General features: G+C 39.8%; 3 protein-coding genes across 3 annotated transcripts in view; 1 reads left to right on the top strand and 2 right to left on the bottom strand.

Moving 5' to 3' along the window:
- The window catches only part of dpr11 (defective proboscis extension response 11), a 77081-nt gene extending 55811 nt beyond the window's left edge, over positions 1-21270 (top strand). Inside the window, exons 5-8 of the mRNA XM_017082645.4 lie at positions 11512-11672; positions 16976-17184; positions 17948-18053; positions 18634-21270. Coding sequence (XP_016938134.2) covers positions 11512-11672; positions 16976-17184; positions 17948-18053; positions 18634-18749 — 592 coding nt within the window. The 3' untranslated portion in view covers positions 18750-21270. The remainder of the gene's footprint in view (positions 1-11511; positions 11673-16975; positions 17185-17947; positions 18054-18633) is intronic.
- Positions 3980-7093, bottom strand: LOC108016049 (golgin subfamily A member 6-like protein 25). Its single transcript, XM_017082643.4, has one exon. The coding sequence runs from the start codon at positions 7086-7088 to the stop codon at positions 4470-4472; it is 2619 nt and encodes an 872-aa protein (XP_016938132.4). The 5' UTR covers positions 7089-7093; the 3' UTR covers positions 3980-4469.
- Positions 21271-21311: 41 nt separating the features above from the next.
- LOC118878027 (uncharacterized) lies at positions 21312-23000 on the bottom strand. The gene has a single exon (XM_036819153.3). It carries the CDS (start codon positions 22944-22946, stop codon positions 21990-21992), a length of 957 nt encoding a protein of 318 aa, XP_036675048.3. The 5' UTR covers positions 22947-23000; the 3' UTR covers positions 21312-21989.
- Between the last annotated feature and the right edge of the window lie 3515 nt (positions 23001-26515).

Genomic DNA, 26515 nt, shown 5'->3' with positions numbered 1-26515 from the left:
AAAAGATTTATCGAGAGTATGTAACAGGTTGATGGAAACGTTTCCGACCCTGTAAAGCTAGAAAGTTGAGATTTTGGACAATGGCTACTACATTTTTAAATCTAGAAAAAATTTTAACTGCAATGTATTGCTATCGTGAATACTTATCGATTGCCACGCCCACTCTAACGCCCACAAACTTTAAAAATCGTCTATATGAACGCTGATATCTCGGAAATCAAAGAAATATCAAAGCTAGAGAGTTAACAGATTTCCATTCCTTAGCTGTGTACGCATCGCAAATCTTTTACGCTCCAACGCCTTTGTTTGAGTCTTAAATAATCAAAAAACCATTTGCTATTTTTATTCAAGCCAATTCAATTGCTTACTTCTAACTCTGGAGATTATCAACTCCCTAGATGAAAGACTGTTTCGCTTATTCGTTTTAGTTCTTTCAACATCCTTTTCAGAGAGCTCCATAGAGATTGCCCATTTCATTCCCTCCGATGTTTTTGTAAATTCAATTGAGACGAAAACAATTTACAACAAAATGAATTAAGAGCACAAACTTTGAAGCTTCCGAAGAGCCTTTTCAATTTCAATCTGTGTGTCCCGATGCAGGAGGAGATGCAGGTGTGTCATCAATGATTCGAGCTTGTGGATGCTGGATGGTGGATATGTCCTTTTTTCTGTTTTTCCTGTATGACAGGCCAAGCGGAAACGCAAGTGTGCAATTTCATTGCATTTTTTCCGCCCCCTCCCCTTCAAACGCAGCAAAACTTTACTTCAAACTGTCTCCGACTCCGGTTGTTGTTGTTTCCCTCTGTCTTTTATTTCAGCACTTGAAAAAATATGCGTTACGCTCTAGGCAATTTAAAAAAAATGTGTGACTCGGATTTTTATTTATCATTTATAAAGATTTGGTTTTAATAAAAAACTTTGATAGAAAATATTCCCATGTTTTTTTAAGCAAGTGAATGTATTTAAGTAAATATTATCATTCGGTTAAATGTAATACAAAATAAAATGAAACTAAGAAATCTATAATTTATAGCCGAAGAGTGCTCATCTTTAGGACCTCAATTGATCTCTCTGTGCATCTCCGCCTTCCTCTGTTTTAGCCACGTTTGCCTTTTGGGGCGTGTTGAGCTGCAGGGGGCAGGCAAACATTTCCAGCTTATTACTTTGATAGAAAAGTAAAACCAATGAACCTTTCACATTAGATAAGACAGCCAGCCTGTTTGTCCTCCTGGCGGAGTAGCTTCCATATGTGAGTGTCTGTGTGGGGCTGGGATGCCGGTGGCGCAGTGTGAGTGAGTATCTGTGTGGGCCAGGATGAATGGCTGAGCATGAATGAATGACTGGCTGAAGGCAAACATTACTGGGCGGAGAGCATTGAAATTTAGCTGAGATAGTGTCCTTACTGATTGCTTCCTGCAGTGCCCACCAGAGGAGTGTCCTCGGATCCAGTGCCCTCGGTTCCAGGGCCACTCCCCTTTTTGGCCACCGCCCCTCCTTTTCGGGCCAAGTCGGTCTTCCTGCATTTGCTGCTTCCGCCGCCAGTTGATTGTGTGCGTCGAGTTCTTTCCTGCTCCAATGTCTTCTGTCACATTTATCTAGAAAGTTTGCTTCTTTTTGCCCGCTCAAAAGAAAACCCCAACTGTTTGTCCTTCGCCAGCAGTTCCCCGGCATATCAAGCATAATGGGAATAGATTTCAAAAACTTTTAGCCAGCGACACTGCTAGTGTGTTGTATAATGGCGCAAATGATGTGTTTACACTATCATATAAATGTCACGTGCAATGGCGTCCTTTGTTTGCCGCTGGACACATGCTTTCCTCAATTTATGGCCTCTAGTCCCCATCCCCGTCCCCATAAAGGATTACTTGCCCAAAATGGGAGGCCAAAGGAGTCGGGAGTCCTTGGGCAGCGGTCGAGGTAATTACCCAACCAGGTGTCGGCTACTTTGTTATCTCTTATCTGCGCACACACACAGGCGATGTGTGCCACATAGCAGGAGCTGCATGTGCAGCAGGAGATGAGCTTCCTCTTAATGGGATTCTCCGAGTGGCAACCGCAACAAGCTGGAGAAAAAGCTCTGATGCGATAAACGAAGCGAAGGAAATGACATTCTCCGGCGAGGGGAGAAAATCCTGGCACTTACATACGTCTGAGGTTCAAGTAAAAGACTCTGCACCAACTATCCTGCGAAAGAATACTTTTCATATTCACAAGCTGTCCCTCCGGAAATTGTGCCCCTTTTGCGGGAGCACAATCCCTAAAAATAATTTAAGGAGCTCTCTTTAATCACTGAGGACTGGAGTTCACATACTGTTTTTATTTGGTTATGATATAGAATAATTCGTCCCTCGCCGTCCTTTTTTATCAAATTTATCCAAAGACTTCTGACAGACAAGTAGTCTTGTACTCGTAGAGTAAAAGGGTATACTAGACTCGTCGGAAAATATGTAACAGGAAGAAGGAAGCGTTTCCGTAAAGTATATATATTCTCGATCAGGATCACTAGCCGAGTCGATCTAGCCATGTCCGTCTGTCTGTCCGTCCAGATGAACGCTAACATATAGGGAACTACAAAAGCTAGAAAGTTGGGGTTAAGTATGTAGATTCCTGAGCTTTAACGCCCACAAGCCGCCGAAAACTGTGGTGCCTCCAGTTTTTGTGCTAGAAAAAATTCTTTAGCTGAACTGTATTGATCTCGTCAATGCCTATTGATTGACTTAAAAAGAAGTTTGCCACGCCCACTCTAACGCCCACGAACCGCACAAGCCTGTGGCTCCCGCAATTTTCATGCTAGAAAAAAAATGTAACTGTAAAGTATTAGAATCGTCAATACCTATTTAACACGCCCACTCTAACGCCCATACCGCTTAAATTTGTCTGCCGCCCACATAACCATATATTGAGATAGCGGGTAGGTGGCGCATTACAATCTCGCTTTGCTGCTTACATATCTCCATATCGCTTTGGTCCCTTTAGCTGAGTAACGGGTATCTGATAGTCGAGGTACTCGACTATAGCGTTCTTCCTGGTTTTAAGCTGATGTAGTTTCCTGTAGCGAGCCGAACAGAAACATTTCAAAAAGAGTATTTATTTAGGTGAGTGTATATTCATTTAGTGCCATTATTATACCCGTTAATCGTAGGGTGCTTTATTCGGAAGAAAGTATGTATCAGGTAAAAGGAACCGCATCTGTCGCTATAAGGTCTATATGTTTTTGATCAGGATCACTAGCCATGTCCGACTGTCCGTATGACGGAATGGATCTCGGAAACTAAAATAGCAACAACGTTGGAAATAAGCATCCAGAATCAAGAGATTCTTGCGCAGCGCAAGTGCTTGTCAGCCAGGCCCACTCTTAAGCCAACAAACGTCCATGACTCTAAAAATCTAAAGTATAAATGAAGTTTAGTTTTTTTTTTATTTATTAAGATGTTATGACCAAATATAGTATCCCCGCTAGGTGGCGCCCTGCAATCTTTATCTCTCTTGCGCTCCTTTTATCTAAGTGACGAGTATCTGAATTTTGTTTCTGGTACGAAAGTGTTTTTTGCGGCTTGTGGGCGTTAGAGTGTTCGTGGCACCCTGCTGAAACAAACTTGCGCTGCGCAAGAAGCTTACGAGTCTTCGTGCCAAATCCCAAATTTCTAGCTTTTATAGATTCCGAGATCATACGGACGTACAGACAGACTGACATGGCTAGATCGACTCGGCTAGTGACCCTAATCAAGAATAATTCAGAGGTCAGAAACGCTTCCTTCTACCTGGCGTTTCAGGAAGAAATTGTTGTTGGTGTAGGACTCTGGAGCCTTCCAACGCCTCGGAACTTAGCAACAGATCTTATCTTGAAAATATTTATTCCTATCCGTTTTTTAAGGAAATGTCCCACCAAAACGTACATTTCTTAAATTGTTGCTTAAAATAGGTTTTATAAATACTTAAATTGTCCAAGCAGTTCTAACTAGCGGGAATTCTCGTCCCTTTTCAATTTTCACTACGCTTGCCTGAATGGGTATCTCATCCTTGATCAATTTTTTTCAGAGCAACTAAATTGCACAACCTCTCCACTCGGTTACGGTTTCCCGATCAGCTCTGTGTGAACAAGAGCGACTGTGTGCAGAGGCTATTAGGGAAGTACATCGAAAAAATGTAACTTGTTTGTCATAGGCTTCAATAAATTGAATTTAGTATGACTATATCTGATCATACAAAGGTTATTATGATGAACGAATTCATGTGTTCAGGCAATCCACCGCCACGAAGCTGCGAAAAAGTTTTTTTAATTCAGAGAAGGCATTTCAGAAAAAAAGCATTATATATACATTTCAATAATTTATTTTAAAATAAGATATTCCCAGCCAGAATACTTGTGTCGTCAAATTTTTGATCAAAAAAAGTATTAGTTACAATTTTATTTACAAAAGTTGACTTTAGTTTAAATGATCTTGCTCCATATTTTGCTTTAAATTATCTTATTCCCACCAATAGTAAAAGTAATACCAGCCTAGACTCCATCTAAATCGTTTAGGTCTATAGTATGTGTTATAAGAATAATAATAACTATTAGAAGAAACGCTTTTTTTCTTCTTTTCTTCTTCTGCTTTCTTTCGTTCCTCTTCTTTTCTTTTTTCTTCTGCTTTCTTTCGTTCCTCTTCTTTTCTTTTTTCTTCTGCTTTCTTTCGTTCCTCTTCTTTTCTTTTTTCTTCTGCTTTCTTTCGTTCCTCTTCTTTTCTTCTTTCCTCCTCTTGTCGTTTCCTTTCCTCTTCCTTTCTCCTAGCCTCCTCTTGTCTTCTTCTTTCCTCCTCTTGTCTTCTCCTTTCTTCTTCTTGTCTTTTTCTTTCTTCTTCCTTCCTCCTTTTCTCCTCTTGCCTTCTCCTTTCTTCTTCTTGTCTTTTTCTTTCTTCTTCTTTCCTCTTTTCTTCTGCCTTTCTCCTTTCCTCCTCTTGTCGTTTCCTTTCCTCTTCCTTTCTCCTAGCCTCCTCTCGCCTTCTTCTTTCCTCCTCTTGTCTTCTCCTTTCTTCTTCTTGTCTTTTTCTTTCTTCTTCTTTTCTCCTTTCCTCCTCTTTTCGTTTCCTTTCCTCTTCCTGTCTCCTAGCCTCCTCTCGCCTTCTTCTTTCCTCCTCTTGTCTTCTCCTTTCTTCTTCTTGTCTTTTTCTTTCTTCTTCTTTCCTCTTTTCTTCTGCCTTTCTCCTTTCCTCCTCTTGTCGTTTCCTTTCCTCTTCCTTTCTCCTAGCCTCCTCTCGTCTTCTTCTTTCCTCCTCTTGTCTTCTCCTTTCTTCTTCTTGTCTTTTTCTTTCTTCTTCCTTCCTCTTTTCTTCTGCCTTTCTCCTTTCCTCCTCTTGTCGTTTCCTTTCCTCTTCCTTTCTCCTAGCCTCCTCTTGTCTTCTTTTTTGCTCCTCTTGTCTTCTCCTTTCTTCTTCTTGTCTTTTTCTTTCTTCTTCCTTCCTCTTTTCTTCTGCCTTTCTCCTTTCCTCCTCTTGTCGTTTCCTTTCCTCTTCCTTTCTCCTAGCCTCCTCTTGTCTTCTTTTTTGCTCCTCTTGTCTTCTCCTTTCTTCTTCTTGTCTTTTTCTTTCTTCTTCTTTCCTCTTTTCTTCTGCCTTTCTCCTTTCCTGCTCTTGTCGTTTCCTTTCCTCTTCCTTTCTCCTAGCCTCCTCTTGCCTTCTTCTGTGCTCCTCTTGTCTTCTCCTTTCTTCTTCTTGTCTTTTTTTTTCTTCTTCTTTCCTCTTTTTTTCTGCCTTTCTCCTTTCCTCCTCTTGTCGTTTCCTTTCCTTTTCCTTTCTCCTAGCCTCCTCTTGCCTTCTTCTCTGCTCCTCTTGCCGTTTCTTTTCCTCTTCTTGCCTTCGCCTCTCTTCTTCTTTTCTCTTTTCCTCTTCTTGTCTTCTCCTTTCTTCTTCTTGTTTCCTTGCCTCTTCTTTTTTTCTCCGTTCTTCTTCGTGCCTTCTTCTTTCCGCTTCATGTTTTCTTAATTCCTCTTCTAGTCTTCTTCTCTCCTCATCTTTTTTCCTTTCCTCTTCTTTCCTTATTGCCTCCTCTTGTCTTCTTCTTTCCTGCTCTTTCCGCCATTCCTCTTCTCTTTTTCTGTCTTCCTCTTTCCTCCTCTCCTCTTCTTTCTTCCATTCTTCCTCCCTTTTCTTTTCCTCTTCTTTTCTCCTTGCCTCTTCTTCTTTCCTCTTCTCTTTGGCTTTTTCGTCTTCCTTTACATTAATATTTATGGTAAGATTTACATTAATATTCGTGTTATTTTGAACTTGAATGTTAGTAAAGTTTAAGGCGTTGTTCTCGTCAACTTCGCAAATGAAATAGTTTCTGTCGTCGCACGGAAATGCGTGGTACAGCCCGGCGTATAAGTAAACGCAGTGCGCATTAGCTTCCTTTTTGGGCTCGCCCTTGTCCCATTTCAAAAATGATGCTTCTTTTCCGGTGGCCAAAGAAACCCACTTATTCACATCGACCAGATTGCAATAGTCCAGCCAATACCAACTGGCATCAAGTTTCTGTCGGATGAGAGACAGTTCAGTCTCATTTTGGGGTGACAGCAGCTTACCACCCATCTCACGACATTTGCTTGCTGCACTAAACCAATTCTGCTTAATATGCTTCTCGATGTAAATTAACTTTTTACCCATCTTCTCAAATTTCACATTGATTATCAACGTGTGACCCGATGGTGGAGGCTTTTTGGAATCCAGAGAACATTGAAGTGCATTCTGTGCTTGTAGCAATGATTTTTCCAGGGATATTATACTAACATTCTGAGCTATCTTAGCCTGTAGCACCTTTAACTGACCTTCCATATTACTCTGCAGGGCTTTCAAATGCTTATCTCTGACTCCTTGGTGACTCTCAATCCTGTCCAGCATTGCCTGCGTTTCATTGAATATGCGGGAGTCGATGGTGCTCCCCTTCAGCTTCTTCTGATTGGCAATATGTTCCAGCACTGGAGATAGTTCCACCAGACACACTTCTTCGCGATCCTTTAGTGGGTCGTACGTTGGAATTTCGGGACACTGAGGATTCTCGCTTTCAGCTATGACTCTACAAACACCCCATGAAAGTAACGCGCACACAAAATGTGCGGCGTACTTGAACATGTTAAGTTTGTATATCGAACTGATTCTAGTTTTCTTGCTGACGTAGCCAAGATTCCCAATATCGTTTGGCATATCTCATTAAGGGCTAATTTGCCGGAACAATCGCTTTACCCATTGTTTTTTTTACATTTTCTAATGTCATATGGTCATAAATGATGTAAACTTTTGTTTAAAGCAAGAGGAATCGCTATACTCGACGGCCACGACTATTAGATACCCGTTACTCAGCTTTACCGAGTGCGAAGGAGATGTGCAAATAAGTCAACAAAACTTTTTGATATCTTCGTGTTTTGCTCTTTTTTCGAATTGCAATTAACCAATTTAGATGATATATGATTTAAATTACAACTGTAAGGTTACCCTTTAATTAAATGAGTATACTACATTGAGTACATTATGAGCTACAACCCGGCAATCATTGAAAATGCTTAATCATAAAAACCTGAGATAACAAGATAGAACGCTATAGTTAAGTGCATACCCGTTACTCAGCTAACTAACTTCAAGCTGTTGACCAATTTTAAAATAATTTTCCATGGCTTATCTTTTGGAGCAGCCACCCAGCGTATTGATATGGTACTACAGGCCTTTTTATACCCGTTACTTGTAGAGTAAAAGGGTATACTAGATTCGTCGGAAAGAATGTAACAAGTCCGTCCGTATAAACGCAGTGAACTACAAAAGCTAGAAAGTTTGGTTTAGGCATGCAGATTTTAGATATTATTACGCAGCATAAGTTTATTTCAGCAATGTGCCACGCTCTCTCTAACGCCGAAACTGTGGTTCCTACAGTTTAAGTGCTAGGAAAAAAATTTTAACTGAAATGTATTATTCCCGCCAATACCGAACGATAAACCCCAAAATAATGTTGCCACGCCCACTCTAACGCACACAATCCACGCAATACTGTGGCGCCAACAGTTTTGATGCTAAAAGAACAAAATTAACTGAAAAGTGTTGGTCTCGTCAATACCAAGCGATTGACATAAAAAAAGTTTTTCAAGCCCACCCTAACGTCCACAAACCTCCCAAGAAGAAAAGCAATGACGTTAGAGCCAGACAATAACTTATGTATTTATGCTTGTGTGTGAGTAAATAGTTGCAGCCCAAACTGCGCGGCAGTTCTCTCCAATAAACACGTTGACAGCGCTGTAAATATTTCTGTTTTCCCATTAGTCTACGACTAACTCTTCGAAGTGTGTTACAATTTTAAAGCGGTCATCTTAACATTTTAACATACCGAGTATCAATTTTCAATTTAAAAGTTGAGTAACGGGTGTCTGATAGTCGTGACTCTCGACTATAGCGTTCTCTCTTTTGTTTTATCTAAGTAATTCAAAACTTTTTAAATCATTTTGCGATTGTTTTTGATTAATGGTACGCCAGTGTAGTAGTGTAGTGTACGCCAAAAAAATCTTTATCAAGAAAGGAAGTTAACTTCGGCAAGCCGAAGTTTGTATACCCTTGCAGTTTTAATTATTACATTTAAAAATACAATAAATTATATTCCCAATAGTCAAATATAATATGTCAAGAAACACCGAAGCTATAATTTGTTTCATATTATTTTCCCACCAATTTTCCGATCGTTTCTTTGGCAGCTATACGATAAGTCGTCCGATTTTGATAAAGTTTAATTCGAAATTCAAAACTAATTAAAAATTTTATTTCCAAGCTTATGTTGAAAAACACCAAAGATATAATTTTTTTAAATTTTTTTTTCCGGTTATTCGTATGGGAGCTATAAGATATAGTTGTCCGATCCGGCTGCTACCGACTTATATACTACCTGCCTGAGGGCTTTAGAGTGAGCGTGGCACTTCGATGAAACAAACTTACGCTGCGCAGGAAGCTTAAGAATCTGCTTGCTTAATCCCAAAATTCCCGATAGCTTTAAAACTGAGAGACTAGTTTGCGTAAAAAGACGAAAAATAAGGAAGATATTGGCTAACTGCCTGACCTCGTTGATTTCATGAGCATTGTAGTGGTCAAATGTAAAAGAAGTTAGATGGTTTATGCAATAAGAAATAAATGGCATTTCTTAGTATAAAACCTGTTAGCCAAAAAAACTGAGACTAAAAGATGCCAACAAATGTAAATATAGACTTCTCGTCGGGAGTCCATTTTATTAAGTCATGAAGCACAGTTTAGATGTCATCACATAGATTTAGTTACATTTTAAGAAGAAGATGATAGTAACGAACGAACCTTTTTTAAAATGTCACTTTCCCAAAAATTAATATATTTTTAAAGTTGAATATTAGAAAGTTGCTGACATCTATTGAGCCCTTTCCTGTAAATGTTCTATAGTAAAATTCCAGCAGCGTTAAATACTACAGCCCTTGACGTAAACCAATACCCTTTCACTTTTAAAAGTTGAAGGGTAAAGAGAGGATTTGATGAAATGTTCGTCACAATACCCGACAAAGTACAGTTGGAAATATGATGGGGGCACTTCAATAAGGCGCAAAAAAAAAAAAACATAAAGTACCAGGAACTATTGCTAATTTATTTTATTAATAGTGGTGTATATTTATCTGACTTGGTTTTCCACAAATCTTAGCTCTGGCACCTTTAATGGAATAGATTTAATGGAATAGATTTTCAATTTTTGGTCCATCTTTTTAGTGAAATTATCTCACGAACAAACTACGCGAAGTCTTAATAATATTATTGTAAATACATTGTCGGCACGATAAGAGAAATCGACCACGATTATTTGGAATTTTTACGGGACGTCACAAATAATTTTCAACAAAGAATAACTAAATTACTTAATTAATTAATAAACGCAAATTATTTTAAGTATTTAAATATCAAATTTTGTACGCGTTATGTAAAAATATATTTTTATGTAAGCCCTAATGCTCCGTTCAAAATGACGGAAAACTTATTTGATTATCCCACTCGAGGAATATTTTTTGCTCGGTTAGGGCGTACCAACCCAGTGGCTAATATCACAGAAAAGCGAGGAGGGCCGGCACACAGAATTTTCTTCCACAACAATAAATTGCAGACGGAAACTTATGCCGGATCGGGTCACTTCCCAGTACTTGAGAATCGAGCGGAGAGACCGCAGAAAGCCACAAACTAGGAGCAAGCCAAAAGCAGAAATATATGGCAAATAAGGGACAACGGAGCACTCGGGAAGCGGGAAAAAGAATCGAGGAAGAGTCAAGCGCGCTGGGAAAACTTTAAAATGAAATGAAAATTATAAAGTAACTACAAAATCTTGATAAGGAATAGAGCTGGGGGTGTACAGTTTAGGTGGAGGAAAAACGGGGCACCGAGGAAATGGCAAAAGTCATAAAATGTCGAGTTTTACGAGTGCAAAACGCAAGGGTCTAATCTGGGTTTAGCATCAAAACTTGTTAGTGAGGGGGGTGGCAGTGGGGAGGGGAGGGTCCAAGCCAAGAGGCGGCTTTAGGGCACATAATAAGCAATGTCAACGCATGTGTGCAGTGGGCGTGGCCATTCCGCTGCATTTTAGCCAAATGACGGAAACATTTTTGCACTTTAGGCAAAGTGCAGAGGGCAATTTGGGGGACCAGGAGTGGAGTGGAGTGGTGGAAGGGAACAACTAGGAAGAAGGAACAAAAATATCGCAACAATGACATTAAACGCAACTTATTTTACTACTGACTTTGCCCCTTCCCTTCGTCTTGCCAACAAAAACATTTGCATGCCGCCTGCCCCAAACACGCAACTTTGTTGTCAACTCTTTCCCCCTCTAGTTGCCGCTTAAATGCCGCAACTAAATAACTTTGAGTGTCTTTTGAGTGGCCATTAGTAGCGGGCTTAGCGAGGACTCCACTAAGTGGGTCTGCCGCCATTGTTCGTTTGTTTAGAATTCATGCTATATAGCTTGTGTAGCTTGTGCGCTTTAAGTCAGTCCGAATGGCCTGTGGTTAGCGGAGTTTAGCTACCTGAAGTATTCAAACGAGTAATAATGGACCAGTTCTCTGGGATAAACTTGTCAGATTCTTTACCCTAGTTCTAACGCATAGTAACGGTGAATACTCCAATATATTCCGCAAGAGCATCTTAAATATTAGTTAAGCACCTCTTCTAGCTATGCTAAATGTAGTGTTTATTAAACTTATGGAATAGTTGGCCACTGCTCAAACAATCAAATTATTATTATTATTATTACCTAATGCTATGTTAAAGCTAAAACTATAAGCTAACAGAGGGTTGATTATCAAATATTCAAAAATATTGGGTAATAAAATCGAATTTGGAAATATTGTCCAGATTCATATCATACCTCCGTAGTATATAAACGCTCACAATGGTCCCATTCAAAAATTTAAAAAGTTCAGGCAGGGCAAACATATATAAGTTTCCCATTCTATCTCGCATCGCTTAAATCAAATTAAAGGTTATAATTTGTAACTAATGGCATTTTGTTCTCCATTTGCAGGGCTGTCTTCATAGCCGACCAGCGATTCCTGGCCATAAAGCAGCCGGACAAGTACTGGACCCTGCAGATCAAGTATGTGCAGGCCCGGGATGCCGGGTCCTACGAGTGCCAGGTCTCCACGGAGCCCAAAGTCAGCGCGCGTGTCCAGCTGCAAGTTGTGGGTAAGTCAGGGCCAAGACCAAGACCGTGAACATGGAATGCCTGGGCTTATGAATATGAGTTTGCACTCAGACACTCGCCTCCAAATGTGTTGGAGCGTGTAATTTCCGGGCGGCAGAGGGCAAAGGTCAAGCGGCAGCAAATGCGAAAACTTTCCAGCACTCTCACAAAGGGCAGGGCCACACATGGGCCGGCATCTTTGCATCTTTCATGCGGCTACTGCATTTCAAATTACTCACTAAATTGCATTCAAATTGCGGCTGCTGACCATTGCCCATTGAATTGCTCGAAAACTCAAAAAAAAAAAGAAGGAGAGCACACACTTGCACCAACAGACGGAAAATTTCTTTGGTCGGTCAAGTTTTTTAACGAGAAAACTTTTACGTGCTGGGTTCTGGTTTCGTTTTGGTTTCACAGACACACACCGAGCACCGAGTAAAAAGTTAATTAAATTTCATGTTTGCATACCGGAAGAAACAGCAGCAGCAGGCCAAATGAACAATGTAAATGTCAGTCGAGGGCATCGGAGGATGTTCTGGGCCCTGTAATTGATATGAAATTTCCCTGGCTCTGGCTCACATTATTTATCTGGCCGGCACAATAACAACCGCATTGCTTGGGGCTACGACACAGAAATCAGTGCGAATATTTTTTGGCCACGGGTATTGGATTTCGGATTTTATCTATGACACGGATGCATTCATTTGAAACGATTGCAGTTGCAACTTCACCAGCATATCTGTCCGTTTTGCGGTTGAGGTTGGTTTTACAGCGAATCCCGCTCGGCAAAAAACACTGCCCTCGGGCCGGGCAAACAGTTCGGGCCGGGAATTACACCATCATTTCGAATTCTTTGACAATTTAAGGTCAATTTAGCCCGGCCCAGATAGCAACGAAAAGGAGAGCGCCAGGCAGTGAAAGTAAAAAGTCAATTTGCATTTGAAGCCAACAAATTGAATTTTCTTTTATCCAACTAACACTTTGGTTTTATGGAGATCCAGCCAAAGGAGCTGCTGGCAAAAAGGACACATCATGCCGAGCTGGGGAAAGACAGGGAAAAAAGAGGGCGAGGGCAATAGACTGGATAATGGTGTTGCCAAAAAGTGATTTTCGCATTTCCGGCTCAGCTAATTTGTATGCTAAACACTTGCGCATGTGTGCCAAAACCTCATGTGTGCGTGTGCACTGGGAATAAAAATCGTTATTAGCTTGTTTAACTCAGTTCTAAACTAAAATGATTTTAAAATTTCAAATATGTTAATATAATCTGTTTTCTTGTACGAAATTTGTATTCTACAGTCAATTATAATCACAGTACGAGGGAACAGAAAATGTAGATGCTTCGAAAGAAGAAAATGGTTACATAGGTGTACAAAAATATTAAGGTTGCCAATTAAATATTAAAATCAGAACTAAGTCCGAGTGTTTATTAACCAGGGATTATAGGGTCTCGTTTTAATGAGCTTTTGTGACCCTTTTCGACCCCAGACGAGTCGATCTAGCCATCTCCGTCCGTCTATTTCAACGGGAACATGTCTCTCAGTTATAAAGCTATCGCGATGAAACCTTTCGTATTTCTTTTGGAGGTAGGACAGGACAACTATATTCTATAACTTTCATAGGAGGGAACAAAAAAAATGTTGTTTTATTAATAAAATTATAACTAGGGTGCTTTTTGACATATTAACTTCTACTCTTAGAAATGCCATACTTATAGTATGTCAAATAAAATTGTAAAATAATCGGCCAACTATAACATTTAGCGGAAATAGGAACAATTGTATAATTAATAATTAAATAATAGGAAAATAGTTATAGTTTCGTTATTCTCGATCATATTCGTTATATAGAATATTTACGAATAATTAATAATAATAATTACGAATTATTACGAATTTTCTGTAATAAAAATAGGACAACTATATCATATAGCGGCTATAGGAAGGATCGGAACATTAATGTCAAGTTAATACAAAGACCGTTTTATTTAGTTTTAATTAAAACATATACGGTAGAAAATTGAAATAGACAATGTTCTATTATTAATATTAATATTAATATTTCTGTAAATATTTTTTTTTAGATTTCTAAAAATCTGAAAGCTATGTTTAAACAATTCTCCCAGAGGAACGGCCTGCAAGGGGTCAGAAACTTCGCCTTGGCAAAGCTAGCTTCCTTTCTTGTTATACATCTAATTGACTCTTTGTTTCAAAACCTAATTTTTTGAGTGTTTCCTTGGAGAAACCGGGAATGGGCGGAGGACGTGGCAGCCAACAGGTATCCATCTGGAGCCAAAAATATTCGCCCAGTTGAATTTCGTATGCGCGGCCACATTTGCGTTAATCTAACGACAAGTTTAAGCGAAAAGGCTTTCTATTCATGCCCGGCAGGGATTCGGCGATCCGTCTCTTTCTCGCCCGGTGCCCCAACTGCTTCTGCATAACCATTATTTGCAGTCGTTTGGCCTTCATCCATTGCCATTTCCATTTCCCCGTCGTGGTCCAATCGGCCTTTGTTTGTTTGAAGTTGAATTCGGGTGTGCGTGGTCCTTCCGGTTCCTTTGCTCCTTTTCTCCCAATTCAGCTGACCATAACCATTATCGGCAGCACCTATTCGCCCCCGCCCCTGACCACCCCTTTGCAGTTTTTCCTGCCAGTTTTTCCCAGCAGTTTTTCCTGCCAGTTTTCCCACTCCCCTTTTGGTGTCTCGCTGCTTGGCTGATTTTGTGCCTTTGCCATGTAATTTGTATTTATTGCATCGTTTTGTCTGTGCAAACGGCTAAACTCCCTTTGCATGTTGTCGATTTTTGCACCACCCACTTCTAGGCCCCCAAAATCACCCCCGAAACCACCCAAATCACCCGCCTTGACCCACCACCACCCGTTGGCACTGAATGAATTCGATTCCGAGTCTTTGGCAATGGATTTTATGTTGAGGCTTTGGCCTTTGCCTGCCTGCTGCTTGATTTCTGGGCCATATTCGGGTGCAGAGCCAAAGATGGGGTAATAGGCTCGTAGTTTTCGGTCAATTTGTTATGTTAACAGGGGCGGCGGGGCGATGGAGAGGCTGGGGAACTGGGAACCGGGATGGAGATTCTTGTTTGCTTTGTTGCTGGTTAAAATGTCAGTTCCTTTGGTTTTGGTTCATTTACTCAAGTTTCTAGGTCACCGAAATGGGCAGAACAATGGAGCCAAATCGTTGTTAATGCCCCGAAAAACATCAAGTCTGCTTAGCTGCAAACTTATGCAATGATCTTTTAAACTTTTCCCGGGCAACTGGGCAGATTTATATTTATTACTTGAATGGGGGAGCTTTTCGCGCCGAAAAGAGGCATTCACACCCACGGTGGCCACGCACACATGAATGCCGAATGAATGAATATATTTTTTTCTGCATCATTGAACGACAAACTAGATTTGGTTTTATGAGACTCGCTTTCTGTTCAGCTCATCTCATCTCATCTCCTGGGCTTGGGCCTTTCATTCCCTGCCTGCTTTCGTATTCGTTCTCGGATGGCTCGGTCTGCTTATTTAATTTGCTGCTAATCTTGTTGGCCAAAGCCAATTTTGGGGTTTTCTTCTGGTTTTATTATTTTTTTTGGGATCGCACTTTATCTCACCATCAAAAGTGACAATATTCCCTGTGATGTCTGCGCACCTCCCCTCAACTAATTTCCCTAAAAGCATTTCGCCATAAACTCAATTAATTTAAGTTGCTGCAATTCGCTTGACACTCTTAACCAATGCCATTCCCCTTTGTGCTCGGCGAATTAGCTGAAAGTGTGGTCAACTTTAGTTTTCTCGCAAAGTTTTGGGGTTTCTGTTTCTGCGGTTTTCATTCAGCTGCTTTCTTTTCAGAATTATTTCTAAGGTCCAAGCATAATAGTTCGGGAATCGATGTTGTTAATTAAATTAATTTGAAAATGCGTCCCTGCGATTGCCTATTTGATACCGAATTGAGGTTTTTACTGGGGTTTGGTTTCCGAATGGCGAAGGTAAATTATTGCTAAAGGCTGCGGTTAATCAGGAAGCGCCTTTTAAATGTAACTTTCTAATTAAATTGAGTATTTTATAGAGCAAAGTTTACTAGGGTGTCACACAAATCACTTGTGTTTTGAAATTACTTTTAAGTATGCAGTGAACAAAGCATAGGCGATTAATCAGGAAGCGCATTTTAAATATACTTTTTTTTATTTAGTTATATATTTTAAAGAGCAAAATGTAGTAGAGAATCACACCAATTACGTGAGTTTTAAAAATACTTTTAAATGTCACATTTAGTGCCTAAAAGTATGCAGTAAAAAAACATAATCGTCTTTTTTGAAAGAATTCACCGTACTTCTGAGCTTAAAATTTAACGTTGCATACTTTTAGACCATTTTCACCCCTCGTAGACTTAATTAGAACCGTATGCGTGTCACAATTTGCTGACTGGAAAATTATTCTCTCACCGGGCGGTGATATCCCCAGAGCCAAGTTGCGTGGGTGATAAAGTAGAACGGTTGCTAATAACATTGCACTTGCTGCTGCTTCAGCTGCTATATGTATTTTTGCCACTTTTTTCTTTTTGCATATTTTTTGCTGCTGTGTCGCGAATCTCCAGTCAAGCAGCTGGAAAACTAACATGCAACAACATGACGATTTTGACAAGCTGACACAGTTTGGTGTCAAACCAAAACGTGGCGCGTGTTCCACAGTTGCAGTACTACTACACAACTGGAGGCCCACACAGATACTCTGGGGCATAGTCGGGCATTTTGTGTAAATTCTCGGCGCACTCATTTTGCACATTTTTGTGTAACAGCAGTGAAAACTCGCCGTATACGTGATTTTGTCAAATTTCAAAGCTCACGTCGCTCCACGTCGCCCTAGCAAATGAAGACGCCCGGCTTTCCCCACTTTTCCGGAGGAAGGTCGTGTGAAAATGTATGCGCCAACATTTCCAACTTGTTCGTTGTGTGTGCTTTCTATTCGGCGCTTTTTTGCTGCTTTCTTCCATTTTTGTTTGACACAACTCTTAGTTTGTTATGCATGTGCGTGTCTGCTGGCCAAAAAATCACCCGGGCCCGGGTCGGCGGAACGTCTGGGGGGTAGTTCATGCTGGAATCAGTAAGTGAAAAATTGAAAAGTGGATTTTCTTCGGAGGCGGAGTGCCGCTCTGCCACTGCCAGATTTACGTGTGCGACGTGACTCGCAGCTGTTAATTCAATAGATTAGCGAAATGACACAATTTCGTAGCGCCGAATTCGCCACTTCCACTTATGTATCCTCCGTTTCCCTCTTCTGCTCCCCTCCGCATCCTGTAGTTCCCCGCACGGAGATCCTGGGAGAACCGGACCGCTACGTGAAGGCGGGCAGCAACGTGGTGCTCCGCTGCATCGTGCGCGGCGCCTTGGAGCCACCCACGTTCATCATGTGGTACCACGGCGCCGAGCAACTGGCGGCCGACTCCCGCCGCCACCGCACGCAACTGGATCCCAACCTGCCGGAGGCCTCCGGAGAAGGCCAGAGCACGGTAAGTGCACAGCGAAAAATTCGCAGTAATTAAGGAGTTATCTATTTGATTTATCAAGTTAAATTTAAAGATAGTTCGTTTTCCATTTAAGTGTGTATTGATATGCATTAAAAAGCAGAACTTGAAACGAAATTATCTCTTTCATAACATAAGACATTGAATTTCGCAGAGCACTTCTTGCCAATAAACTAAATTTTTAATTTTGTGCTCATTTGTTTTCAAAATATATTTTAAATATTAATATTTTTATAGATAACATTGAATATAAATAAAATCAACCAATGTTGTTTTTTTTTGTTGGAGACTTGCCAAACTTTTTTAGTGGCAAAACTTTTGGGTTGTTAATTTTATAACACATACAATTTACAAAACTTTTAGTCTTTAAAAATCATAATGGTCAAATTGATCTTTGTTTTATTTTAAATCTTGTCATAAATACTAGTACTAATACTACTTCTAAGCTAAAAACATTTCCTTTTTCTGTATCTCAGAGCTTCTTTTACTTAGCCAAGACCAAAAACTCCCTTGTTGATTTTTATTTAATTACTCTCAGTTTCCAATGGGTCCTTGACTGCTGCAGGCAAGCAAGATATATTATAATATTGCTTCCCAAAAGTTTCAGTTTTGTCGCATTTCGGCTAATTGCCTCCATAACTTTGTTCCCCTGAAACGCCGCAAAAAGTCAGTTCCGGCACATGCCCAATATTTGGAATACGTGTGTCCATGTCCGACTGTACGAGCCTGTGTTTTTCTTCTTCTGCAGATTGGCTCATTAATCATCGAGTCGGCCAAGAAGCGCGATACTGGCAATTACACATGTAGCCCGTCGAATAGCCCCAGTGCGACCGTAACGCTGAACATAATAAATGGTGAGTAGCAGAGCGGGAATTTCCACGCAAAAAAATATACAAATATTAAAGAAATTTAAGCCGTGTTACTTTCGCATTTTAACTAAGTCGAAATTAGTTTATATAATTATGAATTGATCATGGTATTTATAACTATGGACATTTACCATTTAGAAATGGCGATAAGATAATAATAAATTACATCGAAACTATTCTCTAATGTTAATCAAATTGAGTTTTTCATTACTTATTAAGGTTAGATAACCCTAATTATTTTTTTTAGCTCTATGCTTTTCGACACTTAAACATATTGAGTTTTTCATTACAAAATTGCTGTGGCATAAAACTTATTTGTAATACATCCCTCCAATTAATTTTTTCTTAGCTCTATGCTTTTCAACACTTTGAGAGGGTTGAAATAATGATAGATAAATCAAATATCGCTCTTTTTTCTGTCCAAATATTCGCGAAATATTTTGTGTTAAATATAAAGTGTTACTTTTAGATTTTCCTTTATATCCTTTTATTATGAATTTAGTTTCTTACTGTGTAGGGGAGACCACTCGCCACAATGTTTGATTTTTTGTCTGAATTTTCGTAGGCGAATCGTCGGCCTCGGCTGTCACCTCATCGGCAGCCACCACCCGGGCCTACGCCCTCAGCATCCTGGCTCTCCTACTCAGCGTCATCATCATCGGAGTGGGCCACCGCACATGACATGTCACTGCCACCAAGCCGAACTGAAGGACAGGCGCCACAGCAGCTACTAGAAAGTGAGAAGATGGGAAACCCAACACTCTGCCAACGTAAAAGTATAAAACCAAATTAATTTGATAGACCCCAATAGCAAATGCGAGATGAACAGAGAGATAAACGTAATAATTGAGTGCATGTTGTAAGCTAGTTGATTTTATCCACTAACTAATAACCAATACATATAGAGGATGATTCCGTAATCCCCGGATTACCGCTGTCAGTTTCGAGAACCCCGAACCCCAGCTAATCGTAAGCTCTACCGGCTCTAAGCGAACTAGATAGTAAGCCCCTAGTCTTAGGCAGACTCCTAACTGACTTTGTTATGTAGTTTTTGTTTGGGATTTTCGTTTTGGATGCGGGGCTCTGTTTTGTGGAAAATACCGAGTAAGTTTGCATAAATGCATAACCGTAAATATTTATGCAGTCCGATGTGAAATTGCGTCGATATCCTGAATCCATTCGGACCGCATGTGCGACCCGGGAAGGAAGAGGGAACCGACGGGGTCTGGGAAATTCCTGCCATCAAACGAATGCGTTTTTGGAAAAATTCAACTCGAATGCATTTGCATGGCAATTTGAGTCTGGGACAACATTTGCAGTCTCCTTCCTATGTGGCGACATCCTGAACTTTTCAATTAGCCATATCTCCGCACTCCTCGCACACTTTCTCCCCTCTCTCTCACTCACGGATGCCGGACGATTTTGAATATTTATTATTTTTAGCAAATACTGGACTCTGGTCGGTGACCTCGTTTCTGGTCGAGGAACATCCAACTTCCTTTGCCGATGAGTTCGCCCAAAATTTGTATACCCCCGAATAGGCCGTCCCCGGATTCGGAGAAGTTCTGTATGATTTCCAAGGAGTTTATTTAACATTATCTTTGGCAAACAGAACACCCACAAATATGAACTTTCCGATGTATGTATGGGCGACATCGCAAACATTTGCATAGCCAATTTATGGAACTCTATTTTATGTGCTCTTATCTCACGAACAAGCTCGAAACATGCGGGAAAAACCAAAATTCATAAAGTAAATAATTGCGTAAGGAACAAAAAATTATAGCAAATACATGCATTGATCGGAACGGACATCCAGCAGAAAACAACAGAAATGCAAACAAAAACAATTTAATTGATAACGAAAGTAAATTTATTGAATTGAGCGGACTGAATCGCGAACTGTATATAACTCTATTGCGAAATCGTTCAACAAAATGTAAATTAATTGAATATACAAATAATATAAATGGCAGAATCCAACCAGAGACGTATTCCAAACACTAATGAATTGCATTTAAACGATACAAATAAATATATAAAATAAATAAACAAATAGCAGGCGGGCAGGAGACAAAGGCGGAAGGCGGCCAAAGAAATAAATAAAACGAAATCAAACGGACAAAATGTAAACATCGTGTGCATCGCGAACCCGCAGGCCCGGCTCGTATTTATTTATCCACTTAACGTCCTTTTTAATTACACACACTCCCGATCCACGGCAAATCCCATAAAAATCGTCTGAAATTAATTAAAGTTGTCCCTGCTCCCTCTGCTGCGACGTGGAAATTGAGGCTGCAGCGTCAACTTAATTGCAATTAGGTGCAGGCCGCACACACCCATCCTCCCGCCCAAACAATGCCCTCAAAGCGGCATTAATTATGTGTGCGAATCTCCCAAGGCGCCGTTTGTCACACCCTGCGTATACTTGATGCGCCCGCCTTTGAGCGTTTAACGAATTGATCCTGGGCCAAGTAGACCGCAAGCAGCTGTGAGCAAATGCAAACGCAAACACTCTCTGCAGATGGGCGAGAAAAAAGCCACGGAAATAAATTTCTGCGGTCAATATTACAGCGGGGGAGGGCAGGAGGGGGTTAATTTAACAGGGATTCTTTTCACGGGTGTGGACAATTAACACATTCCGGCTTGCATGCATCAAACGCTCGCGGTCTGCGGCTAACCGCCTTTGAGCCCTCCACCCACACTTCCACCCATCCCCTGACACTTAACTTTCAGCCTTTTATTTGCCCGCCAAAAAGCCACCAACAACCCATTGGACACCCCATAAAACTGAGTGTGGAAACAATGAAACTTTGTTAGACTTAAGCGGCGTATATGACCATAGCAAGTACTATACAAATCGAAATCAAAATACATTTCTAAGCTCTTAAGTGTTTTTCATTAAATCGATTAACGTATAGACGCCATACGTGTAATTATCAACACCCCGAATAATTGTAAATAAATCGCATTACACGCAAACGTCCCGGAATCGCAGCGAGGTGTGGACATTACTTTTTAAAGACAGACACTCGAACTCACGTGTACTCATGATATAGCAAAGTTTATTGTTAAGTACCGACTAATAACGAAAGGAAATACTTACACATACATATGTAAACGAAACTAAGAACTATGTGAAACTTTAACTGACAAATTTATTGCATTACATACAATAAAATAATAAAATTGAATAACTTAATGAGGTCTTTTCCACGACTAAACCTGTGGGCCCTGTTGGGAAAATCATTTTGGGGTTTACGGTAAGTATAAAATGAGACAAATTATATTTGTCCTTTTCTTCTTTATAGATAAGTTGGTTAATTAGGTACTATGCCAACTTTTAGTTTGTAAAATACTATTAACGATTGGCATTATCACTCAGAATACTTTAACATTGTCGTATCAATATTATTTTTTTCTTCATCCACTTTTTAAATTATGTCCTGCAGCACGTTTATCCAATAAGTTATTGAAACTACAGCTTGAAATAACATAATATAATTTAATGACTTCAATAGGACCTTTCAACGACTCAGTCGGCGAAATTCATATGGTATACAATGCTTTTTTTGGTCTATTTTTATAAAATTCTGGTAATAATCTGAATTAAAACTTGTAAAATTTACATTTATGTAACAAGTATTTCGTCTTTTAAATACAATAGTATCCATTGTCACTGGAAAACTTTTGGCTGGAATAAAGCTTATTACATTAAAAATAAAGAATACCAAAGCTAAAAACTTTTAGTCGATCCAATACTTATCAAATACCAAAATCTTTCTTATAGGACCTATTTTACAAACATTCTTCACTAATGAGTTTTAAAGCAGAAGGCAAAGCTAATCTGAACCATATTGGCTTTCAATAATTATTTAAGTAAGCAGACAGTTAAAATCTGTCTAACGCGTTTTAAGGAAGCTATTCGTTTGGAATTTGGTTCACCTCCAAGAGAACGGGTCCAGTGTTTTCGGTGATGATCATACGGCAGTTTTCGTTGATGCCGAATCCGCGAGTTACCTGATGGAGCATCATGCCAACAATGTCCCCGGTGTTGTCATCGACCAAAGCCTGGGGCACCAACTGGGCCACGGCGTAGGCCAAAAGAACGCCCGATTCCCTGTCCAAGATAATGGAGGTCACCAGGCGACCGACGCCCTGGCGTCCGATCAGGGGAGTCCCCTCCTCGGCCGTGAAGTCCATGGCCGCGAACAGACCGCTAGCTATGGATTGCACCGTAGCGTCGTCCACGACTACAGGCGGTTCCATTTGAGCAGCTGCCGAGTTCAGCAGGATGCAGGCCACTTCGACCAAATCGAACCCGAAGTAGTTCAGCAGGATGCGGCTGTGTCGGCGGCAGCAATTGCAGGCATGCAATCCGGGGATCGAGGGCGGCGAGTACGCCTGGTAAACGATATTCTGGTTGTAAAACCGGATCAGCCACGACACTAGGGATACTTCTTCAGAAGTATGTGAAAAACGTTCAGTGGCTATAACGTTGTAAGGGGGATAGCTTGGTTCGAAGTTATTGCCTCGTGCAAAAATTCCGGATTCTGCAAATGAACTCTCTCCCGCATAATCAGCTGCTGGTTCTTCGGGCTCTGGGGTAAAAGGATCGTCGGAAATACATCCATTTGGTGTTTTGAAAGAGTCAATAGCTGCCTTCAGAACAGCAAGACCTCCTCCAGTGTCTTGGGAATCCTCATCCGGAGACCCCTCTCCTTCGATCTGAGAAGCTTTGTTGCTCGTCTCCTCCTCTGCGATTATTAGATGATCCTCATCGACATCCAGAAGGTCTTCATTATTCTCGTCTTGGTCACCCGTAATGTTTTTGAAATTCTCGCTATTATAATACTTGTTAGCCATGGCAGAATACATGTTAAAATTTACTTATTGTCCAAGACGCGGAATTAACAGGGATGGCAAAACCGATTATTTATCTGCAACTATCGATAAGCTGTCCTGACGGTTATTCGGGAATAATTGTTTTCGCACTTACATTGGCATCAGAGTGGACTTCTAAACTGTAGAAAGGGCTAAGCATACATAACGTACCGAATTTTCAAAAACGTAAAATAAAAATAGACCCCGATTATGCGATACAGATACAAAAATGATTTAATTTCATTTAGCAGGGATGACTGATTTCTAAAAGTAGGTAATTTAGTCTGGTCACACTATTTGAAAAAAGAAAGCGCGATTGACAAACCTTAATTGTTTTTGTACAATCGTCAAAAGCAAGCAGGATACTAATTTCCTAAGCCGCGTAGTGTTTATTAAGCGAGGCGATTTAAACGATGGTAACGTAGTTTTTCCGACTACAACTGCGGCACTCAACCTATAGATGTTCATAAAAGAATCAGTGGTACTTTTATTTTCAATCTGGCTATTCCCTTGCAGAGAGTATAATAATTTTGGTCTGAAGTTTGTAACGCAGAGAAGAAATCGTCCCCGACCCTATTAAGTATATGTATATATTCTTGATCAAGATCACTAAGGAAATCGATATAGCCTTGTCCGTTCGTTTCAATACCGCTTGCGAGATCAGTTTAAAACCTAGCTATCTACAACTTTTACAGCCATACTGAAATATGTGAATGCAGATCAAGTTTTAAAGTCGGCCCGATCGGACGTCTATGTTTATCGTAAAGCTCTCATAGAAACGATCGGATAAAACTTGCAAAAATTTAAGGTAAAAGTTGTTAACATTAATCTTTTTAAGTCTTTTTTTATACATTCATATGTACATACGTACCTTGACCAAAGTGACAGCGCGTGCCCGATCGGATGTCTAAATCTGCAAAATATGCTGTCTTATGATATTGTCATTTGGGGAATTCCCTTTCACTCGCTATATTTATATTCCTGGGGGACACGTTTATGCCAAATTTGGTAATACTTGATCTCTGACCATCTTGGAGGACTTAAAAGGGTCCATAAACCAATCTTTTCAATAATTCTATCCTCTGACATTTTTTACAGTTTCATTACTTTTTATATTTTTATCAGAGCATTGTAAACCATTTTACGGGAACATTGCAACTCCTTTGAAATCTCCTTTATAGTCTTTCCAGATGATTTAAGGATCTGGACGACTTCTCTCTATGCGTCCTTTAGCCATCGTGAGCCCAACACTTTCTTCTCTCTCAATTACAACAAGAATTGTCAGATCATTTAATGAACCAAAAACTAATTCGTCTGGAGCAAACGGTAAGATAATGAATAGTGTGCTAAACTTGTGACTAAACTAATTTGCATTTAATTTCACTAAGAGGAGTGCCAAGAAGGAATGGTAAAAGCTAGAGCGGCGAGATTAACTGAGCAAGTTGTTCTATTTATAGATCAAATTTATGTGAAGAGAGAGAGACGAAAAGGCAAGAGGTAAAGGAGATATCCTAAGAGAAAATGTAGCATGAATGGTGAGCTAAACTTGTGTTACCACTGTATATTATAGGGTCGAAAACGTGCGGCTATTTGATTTTGATTACTTTTCTGTTCCAGCTTAAGTGGTAGTTTAAAATTGGAACACAATTTTCATTTTTTATTTAGAGTAACAGCCATTTTAATAAAAGAATTGAAATCTTAACCGTGCTAATTGAAGTTAAAGCCCGATTCTTCTGATTTAGGCGGAAGCAGCTTGGTTTCCTCGGCATCTGACCAACACCATCCTTTAATTTCGCTTAATTTTAAAGTTTTTATTTCAGCTTGGCGTTGCCACCTCACATTATACAAAGATAAGTTATTTGCACGTCACCACTTTACGCCCTTAATATACAATATATATTACATACACTCATGGACAATATAATAGGTGTGTTTTTTTTCATTTTAACTTTTTATTTCTAATTCTTATCATCTCTAATCTCAACAAAACAAACTTTTTTCAAAACTTATATTAATTGTCTTTAAACAAGAAGTAACAAAGGTTTCACAAACCCTTTCATAAACAACTAAATTAAATATTTCCTTAAATCCTCCAATTTTGGCTGGACACAATAATAGGTGTACAAAGATAAATGTTTAAATTAAATCAATATTTCACTATGTTTGGTCTTTTTTTATATTAAACTAAGTATCTGGCAGCTAATAGCCGGTATATCCGCCATTATTTTGCAGGAATTAATCCATTCGTCTTGGCATGGAGGATATTAGCTTGCGACATGTTCCAATTGAAATATTGTACCATGCTCTTTGGACGATATCCCAAAGTTGACTTTTATTTTGACATAAAGTCTTCCCACCTCTCTTTTGAGTTCACCCCAGAGATTCTCGATGGGATTGAGGTCCGGGGATTGACTTGGCCACTCAAGAACATCCACATTTTGCTCTCGGAAACAATCCTTTACTACTCGAGAGGCGTGCTTCGGGTCATTATCCTGCTGGAACTTCCATAAAAGTGGCATATCATCCTCGGCATATGGTAGCATCACCGTCTCCAATATGTATATCTTTGTAAACATATCTGTCCATTATTCCGTCAATGCGATGAATCGGACCAACACCATACCATGAAAAGCAGCATTCCCAATTTCATTGGCAATCGTCCTGGAAGACTTGAACGGGTCGCGTTTAACCAATTGAACAATGCGATCGTCGGTCTTAGATGATGATTTTCTAGGTGCTCCCCGACTTTCACCTATTTTTTCCGGTTTTAAGGCATTGGTTACGAAGTTTTGAGAACGTTTCTTTAGCATGGCAATGGATTTATACGTTTTTCCTTCATCTCGGAGTCGTCGAATAAGCCTTCTCTCCTCCGCACTGCACTATTTAGGTATATTTTCCTAATACCTTACCTTGTGCAACCAAATAATTGTACTAATAAGTAACAGGTTAATGATTTGGTTAATACACCTATTTCATTGACCAGCCGAGATTGCAGTCTCAGCAATAAAACATTCCACAATTTTTCCCAGAAGCTTATAAATTCCGGGAACTCACCAAATTCGTACCGAAACAGTGTCACCATATTAAAAAGTATCGCTTCCATATTAAATGTTATGTTTCTATTGATTTAAATCGATATTAAAAAAAAAAATCTTCACACCTATTATATTGTCCATGAGTGTATAACAAGCTGTGTGCAGAGGCTATAAGTCCTTTGCGACGTAATATAACAAAAACTAAAAACATTTTGGCTATTCTTTTTTTTAATAATTTTGAACTTCGGATTAATAAAAAAAATGTTACGATTTCACCCGCATTTCGGCAAATCCATCCATAATTTTTCAGAATTCCGCGTATATCTTCAATTATCCAGAAATAGCAACGCCAAATCGCGCTTAGACGAAGCCGATCCGAACATGCTTGAAGTGCTTCTACCTGCCAATTTTGGGGTAGCAAAAAAGCTCGGTCGAAGTATAGCTGCACGCTCTCAGAAATTGAAAAATAAAATGAAAGAAATACTCGAACATTGAAAATTGACATTTCTTTTAACTGCAAACTTCTGT

The sequence above is a fragment of the Drosophila suzukii genome, chromosome 3 (genome assembly GCF_043229965.1).
Source record: "Drosophila suzukii chromosome 3, CBGP_Dsuzu_IsoJpt1.0, whole genome shotgun sequence".
Classification (NCBI taxonomy): Eukaryota; Metazoa; Arthropoda; class Insecta; order Diptera; family Drosophilidae; genus Drosophila; species Drosophila suzukii.
Note: the sequence above shows the minus strand (reverse complement) of the source record. Positions and strands in the feature narration are given on the sequence as shown.

Coding starts and splice junctions, on each gene's coding strand:
- LOC108016049 (XM_017082643.4), bottom strand. CDS start 7,088: ATGTTCAAGTACGCCGCACATTTTGTGTGCGCGTTACTTTCATGGGGT.
- LOC118878027 (XM_036819153.3), bottom strand. CDS start 22,946: ATGTATTCTGCCATGGCTAACAAGTATTATAATAGCGAGAATTTCAAA.